The sequence below is a fragment of the Echinops telfairi genome, unplaced genomic scaffold, assembly GCF_000313985.2.
Source record: "Echinops telfairi isolate 266 unplaced genomic scaffold, ASM31398v2 ScPeMD7_3;HRSCAF=10, whole genome shotgun sequence".
Taxonomy (NCBI): Eukaryota; Metazoa; Chordata; class Mammalia; order Afrosoricida; family Tenrecidae; genus Echinops; species Echinops telfairi.
The window spans coordinates 22,277,369-22,303,165 of record NW_022103899.1 but is presented as its reverse complement, the minus strand read 5'-3'; the positions used below and the strand labels follow the sequence as shown (position 1 = coordinate 22,303,165).

Sequence of the window (25,797 nt, the reverse complement as noted above, 5' to 3'; positions counted from 1 at the left end):
TTCATCTGCTACCTTAATACTAAACCTATAAATATATGCACATAGATCTATTTCCCCTTTGTCATATATAAATATATTTACATATGTACATGTCTGTATCTAGACCTCTATAAATGCCTTTGAAGTGTGAAATTTTAACCTAATTGCATCTGTATTAGTCCACTTTCCTATGCTTGCTTTCTTCTAGGAAGGATATTCACATACCTGGTCAGTGGTCAGATGGGATCCACTGAGGCTTACTCCAAGTGGGGACCTGCAAGTGGCTTTTGGGGTTTTACTTCATCCATAACTTTCTGTAAACTGAGTGATCAGAATTTCAGCTCTAATACTGTTGCCATCTCCAGTCTCGGATTTTATTATTTACAATCCTTGGATCATACAGACTGGTGTACTTTTTTCATGTGGACTCAGCTGTCACCTCATTAGATGACTGCTTGTTTTAAGACAAGTCTTTAAGACTCCAGTTGCTATTCTTTCTGAAGGCCGGGTACCATCTGATTTCTTCGCCACGTTTTGCTATATCACCCGTATCTTAAGTGATCTCTTCATGAGGGCAGGTATCATGTAGGGCCATGTAATAAGAACAAATTATTCCAGATTAGGACTGTGATTATGTTTTCGCTCAAAATTCATTCATGTGTCTGTGGTTTATATATGTCCCTGGTCCACTTAGGGGACATTTATTATCCTTTTTTAGGGAACATCCCCATTCAGCATATAGTAATTCTATTGGTAGTATCATTAATTTAACATTCAGAATTTCGTAAGCATATGTAAATACATATGTAAATACATTAACTCATAAAAATAGAGGTATTGGTCTATCGCCATATTTATATGGCGCTACATTGAGGTAGTGGATGGACTTCCGGCCTCTCCTCATACCCTCTCTCAATGCAAGAACTCTTCATTTTAACAAGCTAGCATTCTGTGATGCTTCCTCTCCTGGCACAATCGCTGTAAGACAAAATGGGTACATAAGCAAATGTGAAGAAAGCGCATGATGCCCAGCTATCAAATGATACAGCTTCTGGGGTCTTAAAGACTTGAAGGTAAACAAGCGGCCATCTAGCAGAGAAGCAACAAACCCACATGGAAGAAGCACACCAGCCTGTGTGATCATGAGGTGTCATTGGGACTGGGTAGCAGGCATCAGAAGACCCAAAACAAACAAAAAGCATTGTTCAGAGTGAGGAGGGTCAGAGCAGAGACCCCAAACCCATCTGTAGACAATGGGACATTCCCTACAAGGAATGGATGACTCAACCAGGGCTCATTAAAGCACCGATGAAACACACAATATTCTTTTGGTTCCATGAGGCTTCCTCACCACCCATTATCATGACTCTACTCCTGGTTTTCTGTTCTGGCTACATGGGATAAGAGCTCACTACACATGGAATCTAGGAGCAGGAATGGGATTAAGGATACCAGAAAGGTAGGGGGATGGTGGGTAGAGGAGGGGAGGAAGGGAGACTGATCCTGATGATCCACACATAACCACACCCACCCCCTTCAGGGAGATGAACAGAAACCGTGGGGGAAGGGAGATGGGGGTTGGTGTAGGATAAGAAAATAATCATTTCTAATCAACGGGTCACAACTAGTGGCGGGAGGGAGGGGAAAAAAAGAGCTGGTACCAAGGGCTCAATAGAAAGTAAATGTCTAGAAAATAATGATGGCAACATATGTACAAATATGTTTGATACAATTGATGTATGGTTTGTTGTAAGAACCTCCAATAAAATGATCTTTTAATAAAGAAAAGAATTTCAAATCCTGTTTGCCAAAGGAAAGTAGACATGTATGTATAGGACACCTTTTTAGACCAAAATACATGGATTGTTGACATGTTCGGATCACAAACTCAAGTGAAGGGACACTGTCCATGCAAACAATGAGGGTTGGAGACAGGGAAAAACTTTCAGTAACACTCATTCACAAAGGCAGAACCATGCCTGCTAGACAAGACATGTCACAAAAAAAAAGAGAGCATGGAAATAGCAAATAGATGGTAGTCCTGAGCTATCATTCATTGGGCACCCTCAGAGCAAGAGACCCAGGTCTAACGACCTCCATCAATGACCTCCAAATCTATAACCTTGGAATAGCAGTCATCTGCTTCTTTTCACACTAGGGCACTTCAGCTTTAAGTGCCAGGGAATATTTCAGTTCCTTAAGCCTGCTACAGGTGAGTGTAGATAAAGTCTAGTTGGCTAAGTGGATTTTCCAAACTGGACCCTCTAGTGTGGCCTATGAAGAATGTTGTGCATCTCAAAAGAATAGCGTTTATAGTCTTGGGGCATCTATTAACATCTTACAATCGTGTGGTACATTAAAGTATATAGGTTTTTTTGAGCACAAAATATATATTTAAAATTTTAATGATTTGGGGGAACTTTTGTAAATTTGTTACTAAAAGTCCCGTGTCTTGTTTAACAGGGCAAAAGCAGGATGCAACCTTTTCTTGGTTATTTAAGATTTAAGATTATCAGTATCCAAAAGTCATTATACTTTAATGGTATACTAAAATTCAGGTGAAATATATCATGGTGCTTATCCTTGAAAAAACAATACTTTTTTTAAATACAAATGTTGTTAAGAGGTGTTGTACTGTCAACTTCAACTCAGAGTGACTCCATGTGACAGTAGAACTGCCCTATAGGGTTTTAATAACTTTTATTTATTTAAAAAACTTTTGTGATTAAGACAAAGGTTTTTAAAGCAGACCATCAATTTTACATTCCATAATGTAAAACATATACATATTTATATATATATATTTTGTTTGAGCTCATCAGTTTAAATCCTCTCAAAGTACCATTGTTTATCCCACTTCTAGGGCTTCCTGTTTTTATTTTTCCTGGTTTCCTAATCCCCTCTCCTTGGGTAAAAGCTGCCCTTTTCACCTGTGTTATGCCAATTGATTGACCTTGGTATCCCTGAGACATAGTGTTTTGTGTATTGTAATCATTTCAGGAAGGAGCTCTGGTGACGGAGTGGTTATGAGTTGGGCTACTAACTGCCAGAACGAGTTAACAGTCCTGGAACCTGCCCTGTCCTACAGTGTTGCTAGGAGCCCACATCAACTCCATGGCAGTGAGCTTGCTTTCATGTTTTCAGGACTTTCTCCCGTGGAACCACTCGGTGCATATGAACTGTCAGCCTTTTAATTAGCAGCCAACCACCTAACTGTGACACTGCTCCAAACCTTCACCTTAAATACTCTGCCATCAAGTCAGTTTGACTCAGAGCACCCTGTATCGGGTTTCCAAGGCTTGGTAAATCTTCATGGGATCAGACTACTTCATCTTTCTCTCTCAGAGTGAATGATGGGTTTTGGACCACCGACCTAGCTGTCAGCCATCTAAACAAACCTTATTCAACAGCCGCACCCAAGCTAGAAACCAAACACTGCCATTGAGTTGATGAGAACTCCCAGTGAGTCTACACGTGCTGTGGGTTTCCAAGATTGCAACTCTTTATAAGAGTGGAAAGCCTCATTCCCTGTGGAGTGGCTGGTGGTGTCAAATTGCTGACCTTCTAGTTTGCAGTCCAACATGTAACCACATTGCCACCAAGGCTCCTTAACACAAACAGCATTTATTGAGTGATTAATTACATGCTAGGCATTATTATAAACATTTTATCCTCAGAGCAACCTTATAAGGCAGGCATTTTCAGTACCTCACTTTGCAAATGCGGAAAGCAAGATAAGAGAGTAAGTGATTTGTCCCTGGTTACACAGCTAACAAACATTAAATGGAGATAAAGTTAGAACATTGGCTCTGAAGTTCTTATGCTCTTCATAATATAACCACCTGTTTTGTAACCACAAACACCCAAAAAGCCAAACCTTACTCCCATCAACTCAGTTCTGACTCAGTGATTTAATGTAGGCTTTCCAAAAATATAAATCTTTACAGGACCCTAAAACTTCATCTTTCTCCTGAGAGAACCCCAAGTGGGTTTGAACTGCTGACTTTGTTGTTAGTAGCCTGATGCTATCTGACTGTGCCATCAGAACTCATCTGTAACTCCCAGGTTTATTTACTTGTATCTATTTCTATTTTTACCTTTTCTCTCTACTTGTGACTATGTGTGTTCCTAAGGAAGCCTGGCGGCACTGTGGGTTGGGTTTTGGCCCTCTAATACAAGGTCAGCAGTTCAAGTCCACCAACTGCTCTCAGAAGAAAGATGACGCTGTCTGCTCCTGTAAAATTGTATAGTCTCAGAAACCCTATCCATATAGGGTTCCTGTGAGTCTGCATTGACCTGATGACAAGGAGTTTTTGTTCTGTCTTGTTTTTGGTATGTGCTTCTGATTTTTCTGCTTTTATTTGTCTATCTGTAAGAAGCCTAAAGGATGAATCCATCCTAGGTTTCTATAGATAAAATACAGTTGACCCTTGGACAACACAGGTTTGGACTGTGTAGGCTCATTTGTAGGGAGAATTTTTTTTACCTTTCGTTGTGAGTGTAAGCATTGCTGGTATCTACTTAAGTACTGTGTGGTCGCGTTCTTTGAGGTGTTCTTAGTTTCTTACTTTTAAATCTGGTGCTGCTGTGGTAGGACCCCTAGTGGGGCAATAGGAGTCCGAATCTACATGGAATGGCAGTGAGTTTGGTTTGGTTTGGTGGTATGCTTTATACCAGGGGTCCTCAAACGTTTTAAACAGGGGGCCAGTTCACTGTCCCTCAGACCCGTTGGAGGGCTGGACTATAGTTAAAAACTATGAACAAATTCCTGTGCACACTGGACATATCTTATTTTGAAGTAAAACAAACAGGGCAAAAAACACCCGGCAGGCCGGATAAATGTCCTCGGCAGGCCGCATGTAGCCCGCAGGCGGTAGTTTGAGGACGCTTGCTTTATACTCTAGATAAGAACTCTGTAACCTTGAGTCCTGCTTTTGTCTTTTGACTACTGTATGTTGTTTTGTTTTCTTCTCTGGCAACTTCACTCTGCTCAGGAGAAACATCGGATGGCGTGAGTAAGTCAGTTCACAAGGTCTTTGCTTCCATGCTTGGAGAAAATGAGGATGATGAGGACGAAGACTATGAAGAGGAAGAGGAAGAAGAAACATCTGAACAACCCACTGCAGGCGATGTATTTGTATTGGAGATGGTTCTTAATCGTGAAACCAAGAAAATGATGAAAGTAAATGACTTGTTTTGATTATTGTAAACATAGTATAAAAATTGACTTAATAGTTAAAAAAGCTTAAGTTATAGGAAAAACTATGTGAAAGGAAATAACATAAAACAACCGTTGTTACTAGTTTCTTATGTTTCCTTTGAGATTTTTTTAAAATGTAAAATTCTCATTCTTTTTTTAAAAATTCTCATTCTTACATGTGCCAAAAGGTATTGTAGACTTGTATTACAATATATTTTTAAGCCAAGTTCATTTTGAATGGACAAAGTTTAAGGAAAGATCTTTATCAGACTACAGCATAGTAATTCTCCTAGCAAGCAAATCTATTTTGCAGCGTACAGGTCTTTGTCTGCAACTATTATAATGCCCCTCCTCACTTAATGACTATCTTTCATTCAACACTTTGCACTTACAACAACAGTAAAAAATTACTCAACTATTTTACTCATTAACAGTAGAAGTCTGATTAAGGTTGTGTGTCAATTTGACTGGGTCATTATTCTCTGGTTTGGCGGCGGTTATGTAATGATGTAATTTGGCAGATGTGGTCATCCTCTGTTTTGTGCGTAGTAATCTGTCTTCGGAGAACCTCACCATGTAGATGTTAGTCATTGCTTTTTTAAGTGTTTTTGTGATTATACTTCAAGCTTTCTACTATAGGAATTTTTGTTTGTTTATAAGTTGTAAGACTTTCTGAGAGACTCCTTTGGAGATTATCGGAATAAGAACTGTTCTTGCAGCTGTGTCTTAACGCTTTTTCCTGAATTATAGACTTACATGTTAGTGAATAGACTTGAATTGCAGCCATGTAAGTCTTCAATTCTGAACTTAGGTGACTGAGAAAGACTAAAGAAAAATGTTAGTTTCATTCTAGTCTATATTTTCTGATGTAAGAATTAAAATCTAAGAGTTCTTATATTTTCATCTAAATGCTATTTTCTTGCATACAGGAGAAAAGGCCCCGGAGTAAACTCCCCAGAGCCCTGAGAGGTCTCATGGGTGAAGCCAACATTCGCTTTGCTCGAGGGGAGCGTGAAGAAGCCATAGTGATGTGCATGGAAATCATCAGACAAGGTGTGTTTTGTGGGGACTTTATATTGATGATAGCAAGTTAATAGTCTGGCTTTTAAAGCAAATGGAAAGGTACTTCACTGTACATTTGGAAAATATATTCAGAAACTTGAAATGATTGTAATATTATTAACTTGCCACTTTTCACTTGGTAGGAATTATCGTAGTTATTAGGTGGTGTTGGGCTTTTACAACTCACAACAGCCCTGTGTATAATGGAACGCAACACTCCCAGGCCTGTGCTAACCTCACAGTTTTTCTTCTATTTGAGGCCATTGTTGTAGCCTCGGTGTCACTCCATCTTGTGTGGATCCTCCTCTTTTCCTCGTTCCCTCTACTTTATCAAGCTTGACATCCCTCTTCGGGACTGGTCTCTCCTGACAGTGTGTCCAAAGTACATGGTGAGATGGAGTCTTGCCATCCTTGCCTCTAAAGAGCATTCTGGCTCCATACTTCTTTGTTCTTTTAGCAGTCCATGGTGTTTCCAGTATTCTGCAGCACCATAATTCATATGCATAGATTCTTCTTCATTGTTCCCTATTCGTGTCCAGTCTTCACATGCATATGAAGACTGGCTTGTATCAGGCACACCTTAGTAGTCCTCAAAGTAACATCTTTGCTTTCCAAGACTTTAAAGAGATCTTCTTCAGTAGATTCACCCACTGCAATATTTTGTTTGAATTCTTGATTGCTGTTTCCATGAGCATTGCTTGTGGATTCAAGCTAGACGGAATCTTTAACAACTTCAGTCTTTTCTCCATTTATCTTAATATTACCTATTGGTCCAGTTAGAATTTTTACCAAGAAAATAAAAATCACAGAGCATGATACAATGAGCCATTAATATATGTTCATTAAACTCTTAAAGGCTATTTAAAAATCTTTCTTTGTTTTTAATTGGCGCCATTTTAGAGGTTTCAGATTTTTATAGCCTTATATATGGCGAACATAATCTTATTAAAACTGCTTTGCAAAGCATTCTTTTTTCCCCTCCATTATGTAGATCACACAATGCTAGATTATCTTAACCTACTAGAATATGCTATTCTTTTGATAAAAGACACTATTTAATGTGTCATCTCATCTCTCCATTAACTGTAAACTGTGGGCCTACTGAAGAGAAGCTTCAGAATGTCTCGAACGTGTGACTAATATTTTGCTTTTGGGATTTTGCCCTGCATAATGACTTGGGTAGTCAGAATATAAAAAATAAGCAAACAAAAAAAGTCACTTCCGTTGACTTGATTCCAACTCATAATTTATTTTAATTATGAGGTTATTTTATTTTAATTATGAGTATATTTTAGTTTCTATCTTGATGTCTTATTTAGACTAAGATTCTTTCAGTTTTGTTTGTATTTTGGTGAAAATATACACCCATAAAGAAGGTTTTTAATGTGTATTATTGCCTGGATTATTTATTATGGTACTTTGAGACCACTTTTTTTTCTCTTTTACACCCCATCAGCAATAAAATTAACCAACCAATAGTACTGAAAACAAACATCCAGAATATAACTGAAGAGAATGTTGACTACCGCATTGTGAGAACTGTAACTAATGTGGCGGAACAGTTTGTTTAGGGATAAAAGGAAAGAACCAAACTTAAAATACCCCTGTTCCTTTTCTTGTGTGTGTGTCAGTTACATTTGATTTTAACACCTACTAATCCTGAACTATGTTTCAGATACATCATTTCAGAAATAGAGATTATTTACTAACATGTCTGGGTTTAGGTGCTGCATAAGTATCATATGTCAATCCTGCTAATCCTGCTTGCTGTGGGAGATTGAAGGTTGCATACTGTTGATGTTGCTGAAGTTCACTGGATAACTTTCCGAGTTACTCAGCTATGCTTAGGCTTAGTGGAAGGAAGGTTTGGAGAAATTATATTTTCCTTAGAGAAAATACTGCTTGAAAATGCTATAAATCTATGAAAATAAAATTAAGGAATGTATATTATAGTAAGCTACCCTACATTCCATTAAGTAGTTTATATGATTATTATTAGACTAGTTTAAAGGACTTAATTATTAAATGATCCTTAGCGTGAAACATGGCACCATGTTACCTCCATGAAAGAAGAACCAGGAGTGGAGTGTGTCCTTTGGACCTAAGATCCTTGTGCTGAGAAGTTCTTGGACCCAGTGGAAGATTGATGCCAACACACCTAGAGATCTCCAAGGAATTCCAAGCCCACCGTGGTTGGAAGACTACGAGTATCTTCTTATAGAGCCAAGAGGGAGAGAAACCCTTCAGAGCTGACATTTTAAATTTGGACTTCCAATATCCTAAACGGGAAGAACGTGTCTGTCAGTTTGTCACACTTTAATGCTTTACATGGTGCTGTGGTGCTGGCAGGTATGCCACCAATATTTCACAAACCATCAGGGTCACCCATGATAGACATGTATCAGTGGAACTTCATACCAAAACATTTGAAAGGAGGACCTGGAGATCTCCTTAAAATAATTGGCCAGTTGAAAACCTTGTGGATCTCCTTAAAATAATTGGCTAGTTGAAAAGCTGAATAATGTCTGGTATATGATAAGATAAGCCTCTCCAGTTAGAAGGCATTCAGTAGATGACTGGAGAAGAACTGCTTCCTTGAAGGAGCCCCACTAAAGTACCAACACTGTCCGAACATTCATTCAGTCAGTTCCTACTCATAGCATATATGGATGACTTCCCAGGCTGTAAACCTTTATAGGAGCAGGTAGTTTCATCTTTCTCCTGCAGCATTGCTGTTGGGTGTGCAATATCGACCCTGTAGTTAACAGTCCAGTGCTTTCCTGACAGTACTGCCACAGCTTCTTTCCTCCACAGAAACTCATGTATAAGAGAGAGCTTTATATAAAGGTTAAGTGCGCATCAAGAAAACATCCCAACCCAGTGTTGCCCAAGCCCATGAGTCTAACATTAACCCATTAACCCTTATGTCCAACACCAATCCACAAAGTCCTCCTCCATCTCACAAAACAGACGGAATGATGCCGACTGCAGGAGGAAAGCTGAGTCAGTGAATGTGTAAGCATCTCAGCGCTGGCAGGGGTCTCCACACGGCTGCTCCAGCACCCAGGGCTGCATCAGGGTAGGTCCATGTGGCTTCTCCTTGGGGATGTCTTGCAGGAAGTCAGCCTTGCAAGCTGAAGCAGGGAACTGCTAAGGCAGCTGCACCCTGGTGTGACTATCACAAAGCAAGAGACCCAAGAGCTAGAAAGGCGAAGGTCACCGAGCCATTTATCCCTCCACCCTTCAATTCATCCCACATGTGTTTATTGGCCAGGTTGGCACAATTAACTAACTCAACGTGCATGGAGTAAAGGGTTTGGAACCTTGATTGCTGATGTGGCATGACTCAAAATGAGAAGAAAAAGTTGCAAATGTCTCTTTAATTAGGTAGAGCCTGGAATGAATGAAGTATGGATTTAAGAAAATCAGAAATTGTCAACAATTAAATGGAACGCATAAAAGTCAATGTTGTAGGCATTAGTGAGCTGAAATGGCCTAATATTGGCCATTTCAAATGAACTGTCAACTGATGTACTATGACTAAGAGGAATGTGGCATTCAGTGTCTTAAAGAACAGTTCAGGAGCCTTGCTGAAGTACCAATGTCAAGACATGCTTTCAAGAAGCATGATAATTGCTGGGGATTGGAATGTAAAAATTGGAAATAAAGAGGAAGAATCATTAGTTGGAGTATGTTACCTTGGTGATAGACCTAACCTTGGCAATCACATGATAGGATTTTTCCAGGCCAAAAATCTATTCACTGGAAATAAAATTTTTCAACAACATAAATAATAAGTGTTCACATGGGCCATACCAGATGGAATACACAGAACTCAACTACATCTTTGGAAAGAGACTTCAGGGAAGCTCAATATTATCAGGGGTGAGTGCAGAGCAGACCAACAATTGCTCATATGCTATCTCAACTTGAAGCTGAAGAAAAGCAAACAAGTTCTAAGAGCCAAAATACAATCTTAAAAATTATCCCACTCTAATTAAAAAATTAGAGGTGATTTCAAGAATAAATTAGTGGCGTTGAACACTAGTGATTGAAGACCACATGAGTTGTGAGATGGCACAAGGATGTCAAACTTGAAGAAAGGAAGAAGTCATTAAAAATGACAATGTGAGACTTCCACTTTAATGAAGACTAGCTAAAGGGTATGGAAGAAATGATGAAGTAAAAATTAACAAAAGATCTGTGGGGGGGGGGGGGATGGGGAGCTGAGAAGACAAAAAAATATAATGAAACATGAAAAGACCTGGAGTTATGAAATCAAATGACAATGTGTTTGGCATTTCTCAAGATGAAAGAACTTAAGAAAATTAAAGCCTTGAGTTGCAATATTGAATGATTCTGTGAGCAAAATACTGAATGACGTAAGTAGCATCAGAAGATGGAAGGAATACAGAGTCAATGTATCAAAAAGAATTGGTCCATGTTTAGTGATTTTAAGAGGTACGTAGGACCAAGAGTGAATGCTATTATTAAAGGATATTCACACTGTGGAAATATTTCAACAGATGAATAAAAAAACAATTCACTGCCATCCAGCCAATTCTGCTTTTTAGCAACCCTATAGAACAGAGTAGAACTACTCCTTTTGCCTTCCAAGGCTATTAGTCTTTATGGGAGATAAATAGGGAGGTTGGTGGGTTTTAAAAACTGTTCTTGTCTTTAGCAGCCCTACTCAATTCGCTGTACCTCCAGAGATTTTTTTCAAACAGAAAAAAGAAATACTAAATGGTTAAAAAGTCAACATTGTATCTTTTATCATGCCTACTCATTCTGTATGCTGAGCAAATAATTGGAGAAACGGGTCTATATGAAGATGAACGTGGAATCAGGATTAGAGGAAGACCCATTTACAACCTGCAGCCTGCCGGTGATTCAGCTTTGCTTGCTGAAGGTGAAGAGGACTTGAAGCACTTACTGATGTAGATCAAAGACTGCAGCCTTCAGTGTGGATTACACTTTACCATAAAAGAAAACAAGATCCTCACTACTGGACTAATAAACATCAAGATAAACAAAAAAGATTGACGTTGTCGAGGATTTTGCTTGAATTCCAAGCAATGCCCATGGAAACAGCAGACCAGAAACCACACAACACAGTGCATTGGGCAAAACTGCTACAAAAGACCTCTTTAGGATGTACACTGGTACAGATAGGAACTGGAAACACAGGGAATCCAGGGCGGATGGTCCCTTCAGGACCAGTGGTGTGAGTGGCGATACTGGGAGGGTAGTGGGAGAGTGGGTTGGAAAGAGGGAATCAATGACAAGGATCTACATGTGACCTCTTCCCTGGGGGACAGACAACAGAAAAGTGGGTGAAGGGAGATGTTGGACAGGGCAAGATATGACAAAATAATAATTTATAAATTATCAAGGGTTCGTGAGGGAGGGGGGAGCGGAGAGGGAGGGGGGGGAAATGAGGAGCTGCTGATGCCAGGGGCTTAAGTCGAGAGTGTTTTGAGAGTGATGAGGGCAATGAATGTACAAATGTGCTTGACACAATGGATGTATGTGTGGATTTTGATAAGGATTGTACGAGCCTCTAGTAAGACGATTAAAAAAAAAAAAAAAGATAACGGACCAGGGCTCAAGTAGAAAGCAGATGTTTTGAGAATGATGATGGCAACAAATGTACAAATATGCTTGAAACAATGGATATATGTGTGGATTGTGATAAGGATTGTATGAGCCCCCAATAAAATGATTTAAAGGGGAAAAAAAAGAGAAAATAGACAAATTATCAAAGACAATAAAATACTAAATAAAAATAAGAATGAATATTTTTTTAAAAAGACCTCTTTAAAGTATTGACTCAGTCCATGGTTTTTTCAGGTCATCTCATGCACGCTAAAGCTGGACAATAAGTAAGGAACTCACGGAAGAATTGATGTCTTGAGTTCCGCTTTTGGCAGAGACTAATGACTGTGTCATAGACTAGCAGAAGGACGAACAGATTTGTCTGGGAAGAGATCCTTATCATTGTAGATGGTGAGACTTCATCGTACAGACGTAGCATGTTATCAGGAAGGACTAGTCCCTGGAAAAGAGAATCATAGTTGGTAAAGTAGAAGGTCAGTAATAAAGAGGGAGACCCCCAGCAAGATGGATTGACCAGTGGTTGCAGCAGTAGACGTAAACGTAACCATTTTGAGGATGCTGTTGGATCAGGCAGCGCTTCCTTCTTTTACACATAGGATTACTGTGAGTCAGAACTGAATGGCATTTAACAAGCGTCTAAGACAATATAATTTGTTTTTCGCTGGATTATATGAAGAAGAATTAGGCATCAGGATTAGAGAAAGGTTTATTAACCTTCCTTCGTTAATGCAGATGACACAACCTTGCTTGCTGAAAGTGAGAAGGACTTGAAACCCTTGCTGATGGAGATCAAGGATTGTAGCCTTCCGAATGGATCACAACTCAATGTAAAGATTGCCAAAATCCTCAAAAGTGAACTAATAGATAACATTACAACACACAGAAAAAAGATTAAATTTGTCAAGGACTTCATTTTCCTTGTCTCTAGGCAGTGCTCATGGAAGCAGCCGCTGCATTACATTGGGTATAAGTGCTGCACAAGACCTTTTTAAAGTGCTGAAAAGCATGAATGTTACTTGGATGTCTAAAGTGCTCCTGACCCCAGGCATGATATTTTTCAATCACCTCATATGCATGTGAAAATTGGTCACTGAATAAGGAAGACTAAAGAAAAAAACCAATGCATTTGAACTGTGGTGTTGGTGAAGAATATTGAATAGACTGCGGACTGTCAAAAACAGCTTTCTTGAAAGAAGTACAAGCAGAATGCTACTTAAAGGCAAGGATGGTGAGACTATCTCACATTCTATGGACATATCATAGAATGTCAGGAGAGACTGGTCCCTGGAGGACATCAGTCTTGTTAAAGAAGAGGGGCAGTGGCAAAGAGGAAGATCGTCGGCAATAGCGGCTGCAACAGTGGGCTAAACGTCAGCGGTTTTGAGGACGACACAGGCCAGGCTGGGTTTGTTCTGCTACACGTAGGGCTGCTGAGTCAGAACTGGTCTGACAACGATGATTAGTTTCTAATTTTGATGAAAATATACACGAAGAATATTCATTTTATGTTAAATATATATTATGTATTCATTATACAATTCAATGACATTGTGTTCTTCAAATTATTTAGGTATTCTTTTCAGCATGGATAATATAAGCATCAACTAGGGTTTTTTGTTTGTTTGTTTTTAAATCATTGCAGCTCCTCTGGCTTATGAGCCATTCTCAACTCTTGCCATGATATATGAAGATCAAGGTGACATGGAGAAATCATTACAGTTTGAGTTGATTGCTGCACATTTAAATCCTAGTGACACAGAAGAATGGGTTAGATTGGCAGAAATGTCTCTGGAACAAGATAACATTAAGCAGGCGATTTTTTGTTACTCAAAAGGTAATTTTTTTCCTACTGAGCTGATATAATGTTATATAATAGGCTATTTAATAATTGTGCTTGCTATTAGCTTTGATACTGAAAGATACATATTATCGTTTGTTATGCCAAAAGTAAGTACTTGTTGCTGCTCTGTTTGAACCTTAATATATTCTGAGCTGTTAGAGCACAGAAGTTGATAGATAAACAGTACTTTACATTTCCTACCACCACTGAGATCAGTGTTAACTTTAAACTCTTCTTGAAGGTAACATCAGACGAGTGTAAATGTAGATGACTGATCAGGACATTTAGGTTCTATTTGGTCTTGAGTCTAACTTTGTTAAGTGTACCAGTAAAGACAGATTCATTATAGAATATTTCCCTTAATTCCATTGGAGAACTAATTTAAAATATGAAATATTCTGAAAAGACACTCGGTCTCTCACAAGTACCATCCACTTGTTTTTGTATTAAATTCTAATTTATGTTCTTTTGTTCTTTCCAGCCCTTAAGTATGAACCTACTAATGTCCGTTATCTGTGGGAGCGATCAAGCCTCTATGAGCAGATGGGGGATCATAAAATGGCAATGGATGGTTATAGGCGTATTCTAAACTTTTTGTCTCCATCTGATGGAGAACGTTTTATGCAATTGGCTAGAGATATGGCAAAGTAAGTTTGTAGTGAAATACATATTAGTAAACTTATTTCCAAATCAAAGTATGTTTGAAGTAGAATATATATTTCATTGATGTTCCAGGAAGCTAGGATACCATGTTCTTGCCTTTGGTATTATATACTCAGCTCAGTGCGATTGAGTCAATTCTGACTCATAATGACTTTATAGGACAAAATAGAACTGCCCTGGTGGGGAGGCTGTATCTTTGTTCCATAGAGTGGCAAGTGGGTGTGAACTGCTGACCTTGTGGTTAATGGCCCAATGAATAACCAACTATGCCAACAGGGCTCCTTACAAACCTAAATAGATGTGCTTTCTAAAAAACATTTTCCCGGGTCTGTTTTCAAGACTGCTTGGAAAATTGTATATAAGAATATAATAAGGTGGTTTGTAAGAATAAGAGAAGTGTTTTAAATTGGGAATAATTACAATATATTTGTATGCAAATGGAAATATTTTAAAATGAATATGAGAGAATGGTAATAACTTGAACAGTACCCTAAAGTTGATTAGAAGAATGTGATCTAGTTGGGGATCTTAAGTGTACTAATCACTTATCCCTGGTAAAGGACGAAGGCAGAGTACATGGCTGCAGGTACAAATAAATAAGTAGATGTGGTAAAATAGGTGGTGTGCTACCAACTTTTATTCTGTTTTCTTGCTAAATAAGCAGCGTTGTCTGTTAAAGGTAAAGACAGTGTGTAGAAATGTGAAGAGAGAGGAGAAGGTGCAAAATGGTTGTCTAGATCCTTGCTGTCCCACAGGGAGCTTGTGAGCCATGAGGGCTAGAGAATGGAGGAGTTGTACAAAGGGGTCAGTATAATGGGAAAGAGGAATGTGAGGACGGACAGGTATGGGGGTCTGAAAATGTTGAAGCAGAAGAGTCATTGTATTGGATTTCAGAGGGAATGAGTTAAAAGGATAGCACGTAGGTTTTAGAGAGTGAGGTACCTCAAGAAGTACTGATAATTGCACACACTGGATCAGATAAAATTAGGATTTTAAAGAAGAAAACTTTTTTTCCCAAATTTTAGGAAATGAAAATCACTTAAAGACCTGGGCAAGAAAATTAGTTTCATAACCTGAATTAAAGAAGTATTCATCCCTTTGCCTCTTAAATTTTTAGGAGTTACTATGAAGCCAATGATGTCACTTCAGCTATTAACATTATTGAAGAGGCTTTCTCAAAACATCAAAGCCTAGTCTCCATGGAAGATGTTAACATAGCAGCTGAACTCTTCATTTCTAACAAACAATATGACAGAGCTCTGGAGGTGGGAACATTTACACGTGTCCGTTAGATTTTGAATGCATTCTATGTATTACAGAAATTCCTGCAAATTGACATCCTTCCTCATTTCAGATATATACATTAAGTTACTGATATACTAACACATGCACATACATGAGGGGGCTTTAAAAAGTTCCTGGGAAAATTCTATTTTTTGGTTGAAAATTTTACTTTAATTCCACTTTTTGAAGCCCTTTGCATCTGTAAAGAGTCTGTATGCAAACAATAGATTTCCAGATCCCATGTAAAATATAAATTGCAGATATTGCTGATGTCACATGTGCCAAGTGTGTCTATACTTCATGGTTACTGTATTTAACAGACTAATTGCCCCACAAGCTGTTGGGAAAAGTTGACTGGTTTGATATTGGGGAGTATCTTTAGTAAATATGATATAGAAATGTTAACATTACAGTTCTTTGTTTTAGAAAAGGTGTTCTGTTGCTCCTTAAAGACTTTTATGTTCAAGAATTATTTGATATTTTATCATATTTGCATTGTAAAAACACTACGTAGCATTGCAAAAATTATTTTCATCTTGTTTTCCCCCTTCTTTTAGATAATTACTGATTTTTCTGGAATTGAGCTGTTGAAAAGAACCACAGAAGATGGCTCCATGGAAGAAAATAAAGGTAGTTTCCTCTGCATAGGACAGTGCTTATAAGCGTCTCTTGCTCTGTAATTTCTCCTTAGAATTTGTAATCGTGTGTGTGTGTGTGTGTGTGTGTGTGTGTGTGTTATTAACTCAGTAATTTCCCCCCCACACAGTAATTTTTTCTTTTTTACTGTTGTGTATTGACTGCATTCTTGTAAATTGTTGCAAAGCTTCTGTGATTCTGGAAGACAGTCTTTTATTAAAATTTTGATAGTAGCCTTGACCTTAACATTCCCGCCCCATGGCACAAAATTATCTTTTTCTTTGAAGATCCCCAAACAAGAGGAAGACAAGTATATTACTGAGAGAACTAGTCTGTAGCTATCCATTGATTGCAAAGACATATTTAAGCACTTGTTTGGAATAAATTTGTGTATATATGAACTGGGACCTTAGTACCAATATTGTTGACTTATCCTTGTGTCACTATTTAAAAAAATATTTCCCCAAGGGGTGAATTTTATTTGTATCAATGCTTTCTCTCTCATTTTCTCTAACTGTTTTCTGATCTTTATTATTTCCTTCCTTTGGCTTCCTTTGGGTCACATTTGTTCTAGTTTTTCTGGTCCTGACAGTAATTTATTGAAGAGATGTTTGAGTCTCTTTTATCTCAGTACATCCATTTGAACATGGCATTTCTCATTGACCCAGGGCTTCTTAATTTTATTTGGAAAAAAAAAAAAAAAGAATGGCTGAATAGTTTTTCAAGATTTTTTAGTTGCAACTAACTTTTTAAAATGCTCTGATTTTTAAAATTCTCCTTTAAACTTAAGCACCTGCATAAAAAAATAGAAGGTAATACGACTGCCCTATGTTATAAACTCTAGATATGCAAATTAATGATCTCTTTAGAAAGTCAGGCCGGAAGGCTGGCATTCAGACTCTTTCAGTACTATGCCATACATGACATTTCCTGCTCTCAGGGATGAGGGGTTCAAATGAAATATATACAATTTGATTATAATTGGAAGAGTCGCGATACTTTCTGTAGTCAAGCCAGTGTTAGGAGAAAATAGAAGAGGCTACATTAAGGATCAGAACAAGCATATGGAGGAACAGTTTAGCAGGCCCCAGACAAACGGATGCCTTCCAGACTGAGGCCAGAGTGTGAGGACATGAGCTGCTGGAGCAGGCTCACTGAGTGTGCTTTGGTTGGGGAGCTTGAGCAGAGTGAAGGGTAGAAACTGGATTGATAAACGTGGACTAGGGCACCGGAAGGACTCTGCCAATTTCACTTTTTCCTTTGGCTTGGGCTAGGTTAACAATTAAGTTGTTATTTTGCAGTTATAATTGCTGTTTAAAATGACAGTGATAGTTTTGTTGGAAAAAAGTGACTCTCCCTTTTAAAAATATTCAGACAGAGTTCTGTTCATTTTATTTATCAACATAGTTTTATCACTGAATATATTTTAGTGTATTTCATTAATTCTCTTTTCTTGAATATTGAATCCAGACAGAATCCTATTAAGTTTTATTGGCATATAATCCACATATACAATTCAATAGTTCAATCATATCAAGAAGAGTTAATTATTATCAAAATCAATTTTAAAACATTTTCTTTTTTCTTGTACTCATTGTTATTAGCTCCCCATTTCCTTCTACCCTCCCCCACTATACTCCCAGAAACCCTTAATCCAGCTGTCTATAGAGTCACCTATCCTGGATTTCATATAGCAAAAACAATAAGCAAAGAAACAAAAAGAGCTAACAACACTAATAAAATAGAGAAAAACCTCAATTGAAAAGAAACAGAAAATATTAAAAATCAGAACAACCTTAAAATGAGTCACAAAGGAGATCAGATGATTAAAGTGTTAAAATTTAATGTGACCTCATCTGCCGTAATCTACTTTGCAATGACTGCATGTCAGCAAGGCTGACACCCCTGCTCTAGTCAGATAGAATTTACCAGAGGCTTAATCTAAGTGTATTCATTCCCCTTCCCCCTCCACCCCCAACCCACCTCTTCTCTTTAAAACTGAAACAACTTTTGAAGGGTCAAAAGGGAGATCAAATATGATACTCCAGTTTAATGTAACTTTAGCTACTATAATCGTGTCAGCAGTGCTCTGTGTCTAATGACAAGGCTATTCAGATCCCTGAGGATTAATCTTTGTGTGTACCCTGCAAATGGATTTGGGGCTTCTATTGTTATCCATAGCCATCTGTAAACTGGGTGCTCATAATTTCACTCCTTGCTTGGATTATGTTATTTACAGCCCTCGGATCACACAGGCTGGTGTGCTGCTTCCATGTGAATTTAGTTGATGCATCAGAGAGTCCTATTTTAGTCAATTTATAAGACACTTTCTATGAAACAAATTACTTCAATTCAATGGAATTTTAAATTTTATTCTACCACTTAACAAATCTCTGATGTCTCTGTGTTTTGGGTTTCCCTGAAATAGAATCCTGTAATTTAGAAATTAGTAGACTTTACAAAATATACCTTAAATGTGGCTTAAAAATTACTTTATGAGGACTGTAAAAATTGTCTTACTGTCATGAAGTTTTGAAAAACAACATAATGTTATATATCCTTTTCCCAGTCCCTTCGAAATGAAGATAAGCAGAGGATATTGAATTCAGGAAGAAAATGAATTCAGACATTCTCATTTCTTAGTTTTATCTTTGTAGTCATATAGTTTTGATGGGAATAAAGGGGTTAATGTTGATTTGGGATAAGTAAATAAAGTATCAGGAAAAGAATAGGAAGGATAATTGCTGCCAAAATCAGGATAAGGAGGGTGTAAAACCTCGTAAGAGAGTTGTTTGACTGGGAAGCACCGTGGATTGTTTGATTTGAATGAAGTTGATAAATTCTTACATAGAAGATGTAATTTGCTTCATGTGCCTCAAATTCTACCCCTGCCTATACATACAGCTTTTTGTCTCTCTGTTGTACAGATGGCGAGAGCGTTTCTTGCAGTATACCTGATGGGGTGCCCATAGATATCACAGTGAAATTGATGGTCTGCCTCGTTCATCTCAACATCCTGGAACCACTTAATGTAGGTGACATTGAGATCTGCATGAGATCCTTCAGATGAAAGAATCTCTGTTTTACAGAGGTCAAGAAATTGTAACGACTCTAGATTTTCACGTTTCTTCAATTAACTAGAGTGGAAACGTGTTATATTTGTATGGATGTCTTATAAAAGCTAAGTGTTTTGGGAATTGGCTTATAGTAACTTGTCTTTTAAAGTCAGAACTGAGCTTTTTAGGCAATTGGTGATGAATCTGACAGTTATTTCTTTTTCCTGACATCAGATAAGTATTTAAGGTAATAATTTAAGGAATAATAATAATAATTATTATATGTAATAATTTTTAAGACCTTTAGATAAGATATTAAATAAAATATATAAATCCCAGGCCTCATGAGTATTTCACGCTAATGAGATTAGATAGATAATAAGTGGAGTAAATATGTAAAATAGGCAGTTGACTCTTGAACAGTGCAAAGGTTCAGGTGATGACTTTATTTGTAGTCAGAAATTCACATCTGATTTCTAGTTGACCCATTAACAACATGGGTTTGAAGTATGCAGGCCCATTTACATGTGTGGATTTTTTTTTCTTGGTTCTGTTGCAGTGAGTTCAAATGTAAAGAGTATCTGCTTAATGCCATGTGACACTAATCATCTCCCAGTGGGCAGTTCATCTCTGCAGTAACTGCTGGCCCCTCACCCTTCGGAGTGTTACTGGAGAGACGAACTGCGCATGAGGACCTACGTAGCGTCACATTGTGTGTTTGTGGGTACTTGGAACACTTGTTCCTTTCGTCTCGCCTGATAATATAAGTAATAAAGAGAGGGGCTTCAAAAGTTTGAAAAATTCCAGTATCTTTTAATGCTTTTTCTGTGTGAACTACTGAAGCACCTTATGTGTATCTGTGTGTGTCTACATTTTTATAATAAAAGTTGACTTAAGGCTTTTATTTTGGGGTTAAGCCTCTCTTGACAACGCTAGTGGAACAGAATCCGGAAGATATGGGGGACCTCTATCTAGATGTTGCCGAAGCTTTTCTGGATGTTGGTGAATACAGTTCTGCCCTTCCCCTTCTCAGTGCACTAGTCTGCTCAGAGAGATACAACCTTGCAGTGGTCTGGCTTCGGCACGCAGGTAGGTAATCCTTTATTTTGAGGAGGAGAACATTTTCATTGATCTGATAAGGAGCTTTATAAACATAGTCATAACCATGTAAAATGTTAATATTTTAGTGAAAATATTTCTGATTTTGAGATAGTACTTTAAAAGTTGTATTTTTTTAATCCTTTTATTGGGGGTTCATACAACTCATCACAATCCATATGTGCATCCCTTGCGTCAAGCACATTTGTACATTTGTTGCCATCATCATTCTCAAAGCATTTTCTTTCTACTTGAGCCCTTGATATCAACTCCTCATTTTTTACCCTCCCTCCCCGCCCCCCCTCCCTAACGAACCCTTGATAACTTATGTTATTGTTATTTTGTCATGTCTTACACTGTGTGATTCTTCCTTCATCCACTTTTCTGTTGTCTGTCCCCCAGAGTGGGGGTTGCATGTAGATCCTTGTGATTGGTTCTCCCTTTCTACCCAACCTTCTCCTTACTATCACTACACTCATTATTGGTCCTGAGGGGTTTATTGCTTTAAAAGCATTTTAAATTGAGTTTGCGAACCTCTACGTGATTTTCCCTCACTAATAATGCTTTTGGGAGAACTGTTCACTGAATGGTGCGTGCAGTCATGACGTAGGACTAACAATTCCCTAAATGCCAGTCTTGGGGCTTTTTCCCCCCTGTGGCTCTTTTTTCTAGTGCTGGCATGCCTTGTTTCATTGCAGTCCACTGTATTGAGCTTCATAGATGCTGCATTTTTAACAAATGGATATTTGTGGCAACCATGCTGTCCAGTAAGCCTGCAGATGCCATTTTTAACAGCCTGTGCACCTATCTCTGTGTCATATTATGGTGATTTTCACATTGTTTTTGAACCTTTTCATAATGCTATTGCACACTGAATAGACTACAGTACAGTGTCACTTACCTTTTATATACACTGGAAAACCAAATTTTTGCATGACTCATTTTATTGCAATCTTCCCATTATTATAGTCGCCAGGAACCAACCCTGCAATATTGCCAAGGTATGCTTCTGATAGATTTGCCAGACATGACTGAAGGATTTTTAGTTTTCAAAAATTTGGGTTTAGTGTGTTATTTTAAGAAAAAATACTGTGTATTTTCAGTGTTCTTTGAACCACAGACAGACTCAATTTTATCTCATTTTCCTTAGTCCAAAATAATAGAAATAAACCATTTAGAGGGGAAATAACGGCTTAAGAAACACAGCTAAAATTTTAAATTTAGTATATGAAAGCAAAATTAGTCTAATGAGATTTCTTATTAGATCAACACAAAAAAATGCCTTAATATTTTTCAGAGTATTCTTGGTTTAAAAACACTACATGAAGACTGAATCTGAGACCTGTAACTAGAGAAGCATTGATTGGCATTTTAGGACAGTAGCTCACTCAACTCATACATATGAAATAGGAAAGAAAGCACTTTATGATTAAGGTAACACGTCACTGTTTTGATTACACCTGAGCACGGCTACAGGTGTAATGCCAGCAATTTAGAGTGCTGTATTATTTTCAAGATGGGAGTTTTAAAGACGTGAGCAGTTAACTTAAAGTGCTAGTGCCTGCACTACCTGCAGTTGATAATTTTTAAGTCTTTTAAATTATGAGAATAATGCTGATAAATGCTGTTTCCATTTTGAGTTCTTATAGCTTGAGATTAGAGGAACATAAAACTTCATACCAATCTAAAAATCGTGAAGAACTTTGGAACCTATACAAGAAAAATCATTAGTAAATTTAATGCTCAAAACAAAATAACAAAACATCATTAAAAATGAAAAGGGACAAACTGTTATTATGACACATCTGTATTCATATTTTCCCCTTATTATCAGAGATTAGGCTAAAGGTTATATTTAAGAGAGATCTGAGAAAATAATTGAAGGCAAAAATACCATTTTAGGGGATCATGGCAATAAAAAAGAAAGAGGAAGTGGGGCCTATGTTAGGGGTGCACCTGTTAGAGCCAAAAAGAACAAGTGCTTATAGGGCATTCATTTTTAGGTTCAAATGACAGGACTGTATGATTGATTGGGCATAAAATGTAAGAAATAGGGCCCAGTACCCTTAACTCCTAACAATTTATACATTATCAAATAATGTATTTAGTTATGAAATTATTGAATGGATGAGGGAAGGTAAGTTTATTGGGGAATTGCAAAACTCAAGTGCTTGACAGGTAGCAAAGAGAGGGAAGTAGATAAGTGAGAGAACTAGGGAGGCTGAGACCCAGGGGATGCTGCTCTCCCCGGCCTGGGCTCCTGGGCCAGGTGCCAGGTAGAAGAAACGCTGTTGCCAATTTCAGGTATTCAGCATTACCCAGTACTCTGGAGTTATAAAAATCTTAATTTTTAAAAATGCTGACTATTGATGAAAAACATAATTTAAGAAAATTGAACTAGTAAAACAAACTTGTGAGTTAAATTGTTCTCCAATTTGTAAGTTTTCTAGCTTATATACATGAAAATGTTTGTTGCAGTTTTACTTAACAGCAAGAATTTGGGAGCAATCTAAATGTCAAATGATATGATCTTTAAAAGAATCCATTTAATTAATTATTATATAGTCACTTAAGATGCCAGTGAAGTCATGGGAAATGTTTAAAGTACAAGGTTGTACATTAAGCTGAACCCAACATTGTGTGTATAGAATGATTACATCTTTGAAGCTATTAAACTTAAATAGATGGAGAGTCAGATCAATAGCTAGAAATTAGAAGGAAGAAATATTTTAAAGTAGTAGACATATGCATGCATTCTTGTTGTAATTTTCTTTTGTGTTATAGTATTACTTTAAAAAGGAAGTAACCATTTTGATCAGTTTGCAAGCCATTAGTCACATGTTTCATTTTAACCTTGTTGTAGAATGTTTAAAGGCCTTAGGCTATATGGAACGTGCTGCTGAAAGCTATGGCAAAGTGGTGGATCTGGCTCCCCTCCATTTGGATGCTAGGATTTCACTGTCTACCCTTCAGCAGCAGCTGGGTCATCCCGAGAAAGCTCTGGAAGCTCTGGAGCCAATGTATGATCCAGATACTTTAGCCCAGGATGCAAATGCTGCACAGCAGGTAGGCCATCTATCAAAGAGGGAAAGTTTTCTTAGATTATATTTTAGAGCTTTCTCCTTAGCTAGGATGTCTCCATAGTTTATATCTGAAAGTGTTACTGTGCTACATTCAGTATTTTGGAAAAGTGATTCGAGCTTGAGGTTTTGTTTGATTTCTTGGATGAGTAATACCTCAGTCCTTGGCTGTGCAGAGAAAGAATTCACACCAAAGCCTGGTTTGTGATTCAAGTGGGTTTTTATAAAGGACAGAAATTTCAGGCCCTCAGGGCACGGCACGCCCTGGAGGTGGCCTGAGGTGGGGGCGTGGGGGAGCGAGAGACAGACAGACCTAGGCTGTGTGGGACAAGGAGGAGCTTCTGGAAAAGAGAGGGTGGTCTCAAAGTTCTGGCCTTTTTAAGGCCTTCTGCTGGGAGGTGTGGTCGAAGGTACTGGTTGACCCCATTGGCTGAATTAAGCCCACCTACCCTAGATTGGACCCACCCAGGTGTATCACTCACCTAGGTGTACCACTCCCCTGGCTCTGGGCCAGAATTGGCACTTGCCCTTTAGCCTTTATTGGCTTCCAACTTCCTGTAGGGGGCCCCCTAGGCATGGAGAAGAACAACCCCCTATCCTATCCAGCTACCTAACAGTTTCAGCTACTTAGTAGATACTATGAATTTTAATTTCTAGAGTACAGGGTCTTAATTAATTATGGTTTCAAAAGCAACACTTTTATATATAAACCTGTCAACTTACAGGGACGGGATCTTCGGCTTAGTTATCATCATGTGCTTTTTTTTGCTTAGGAACTGAAACTACTGCTTCACCGCTCTACACTGTTGTTTTCACAAGGCAAAATGTATGGCTATGTGGATACCTTACTTACCATGTTAGCCATGCTTTTAAAGGTGGGTAATGTACTTTATAGTAACCTGTTGGCTGTCTAAATATTTATAGTTAAACATAGATTTTAACGTATTTTAAAAGTATGTTTTAATCTATTAAACTTATCCAACTTTTTAAAGTGATAGTCAAATGAAAACAAAAGACAGAAATTAGAGGCATATATTGAAAGTTCTACATTAATCTAGAAAACTGACAGTGGATTTAGTGAAATAGATTTAGTGCTATTACACTTTTCACAGTCTTCAGGCAGTATTGTGGCCAAAATTGTCCATCCTGCAAAACTATTGTACAGGTTTACTGTGCTTTCTGAGGTGGACTGTTGTGGGGAAGTGGCTGTAGGCATGTGGAGTTGACTTGTGTTCTCCGCACCAGAGGAATTTGCATCACAGTACTCATCCTTGTAAAGTGGGAATTGCCTTCTTTTTTCCTTTCTAAGGTGAGTAGAAAGGAAATGACCCAGCATTCTTTTGGTAAAAAGAAAAGAAGACAATTCATTTTGCTTTATGTGTATAGTAATTTAGCCTCCTTTTTAATTTTTAAGGGAGCTTTCTGGCATACCTCTGGTATTTGTGGCCTGTAGGCTTAAAAAAAGCATAATACAATTTTAAAAATCTCAAATTATCATTCTTAATTCAGGTAGCAATGAACAGAGCACAAGTCTGTCTGATATCCAGTTCTAAATCCGGAGAAAGGCATCTGTACCTGATTAAAGTGTCAAGAGACAAAATATCAGACAACAGTGACCAAGAGACAGCAAATGGTGATGCAAAAGGTAATTCACTTTGTTATTAGACTTGGCTGATCGAAAAAGACTCATGAAGTAACATTTGACAGTAATCCAACTGATAAAATGTAATTTCTAAACTCCTTCAAGTATAATGGACACCATTTGTTTGGTATTATTTAAAAACAAAGCACAGACACCAAATACGAAATATTTTTTAGAAAATTTACATCTGCTTGGCCCTTTCTGTGAAAGAATTAGAATAAAGCTTTTAATTTTGTTTTTTTAAAGAAGAAACTATATCCCGTTTTACACAGATCATTTCAATTACATATATTCCATTCTCTGTTAAATTCATTTTTTATAAATGTAGCAACAGTCATGGAAACGCTTTGGAAATAAATTGCTTTGACCCCGTAATAAAAGGTATTTATTTTCATTTGAAAAAGCGTCAAGTATGTGTGGGTGAGGTTAATACTAAGAGAGGCTAACCTTGGGGGAAACCTTAGCCTATGAATTAGAAGTGTCTATCTTGCAGAGTTCATTCAACAAAACCTGTATTAAATCATTGCTACAGGCATGGTAGTGTGCTGTGGTCAGGGATTTTAGAATTCAGAGTAGCTGAGTAGCTATAAGATCAATCTCAGCCTTTTAGAAGCAGATGGCCATACTGTTTTTAGGAG

At 37.8% G+C, this 25,797-nt stretch overlaps 1 protein-coding gene across 1 annotated transcript in view; it reads left to right on the top strand.

The window, feature by feature from the left end:
• The window catches only part of GTF3C3 (general transcription factor IIIC subunit 3), a 43,128-nt gene that overhangs the window by 4,628 nt on the left and 12,703 nt on the right, over nucleotides 1-25,797 (top strand). The window contains exons 3-13 of the mRNA XM_004701509.2: nucleotides 4,974-5,161; nucleotides 6,109-6,232; nucleotides 13,503-13,694; nucleotides 14,182-14,347; nucleotides 15,481-15,628; nucleotides 16,205-16,277; nucleotides 19,211-19,314; nucleotides 20,257-20,428; nucleotides 23,301-23,503; nucleotides 24,291-24,392; nucleotides 25,027-25,162. Coding sequence (XP_004701566.1) covers nucleotides 4,974-5,161; nucleotides 6,109-6,232; nucleotides 13,503-13,694; nucleotides 14,182-14,347; nucleotides 15,481-15,628; nucleotides 16,205-16,277; nucleotides 19,211-19,314; nucleotides 20,257-20,428; nucleotides 23,301-23,503; nucleotides 24,291-24,392; nucleotides 25,027-25,162 — 1,608 coding nt within the window. The remainder of the gene's footprint in view (nucleotides 1-4,973; nucleotides 5,162-6,108; nucleotides 6,233-13,502; nucleotides 13,695-14,181; nucleotides 14,348-15,480; nucleotides 15,629-16,204; nucleotides 16,278-19,210; nucleotides 19,315-20,256; nucleotides 20,429-23,300; nucleotides 23,504-24,290; nucleotides 24,393-25,026; nucleotides 25,163-25,797) is intronic.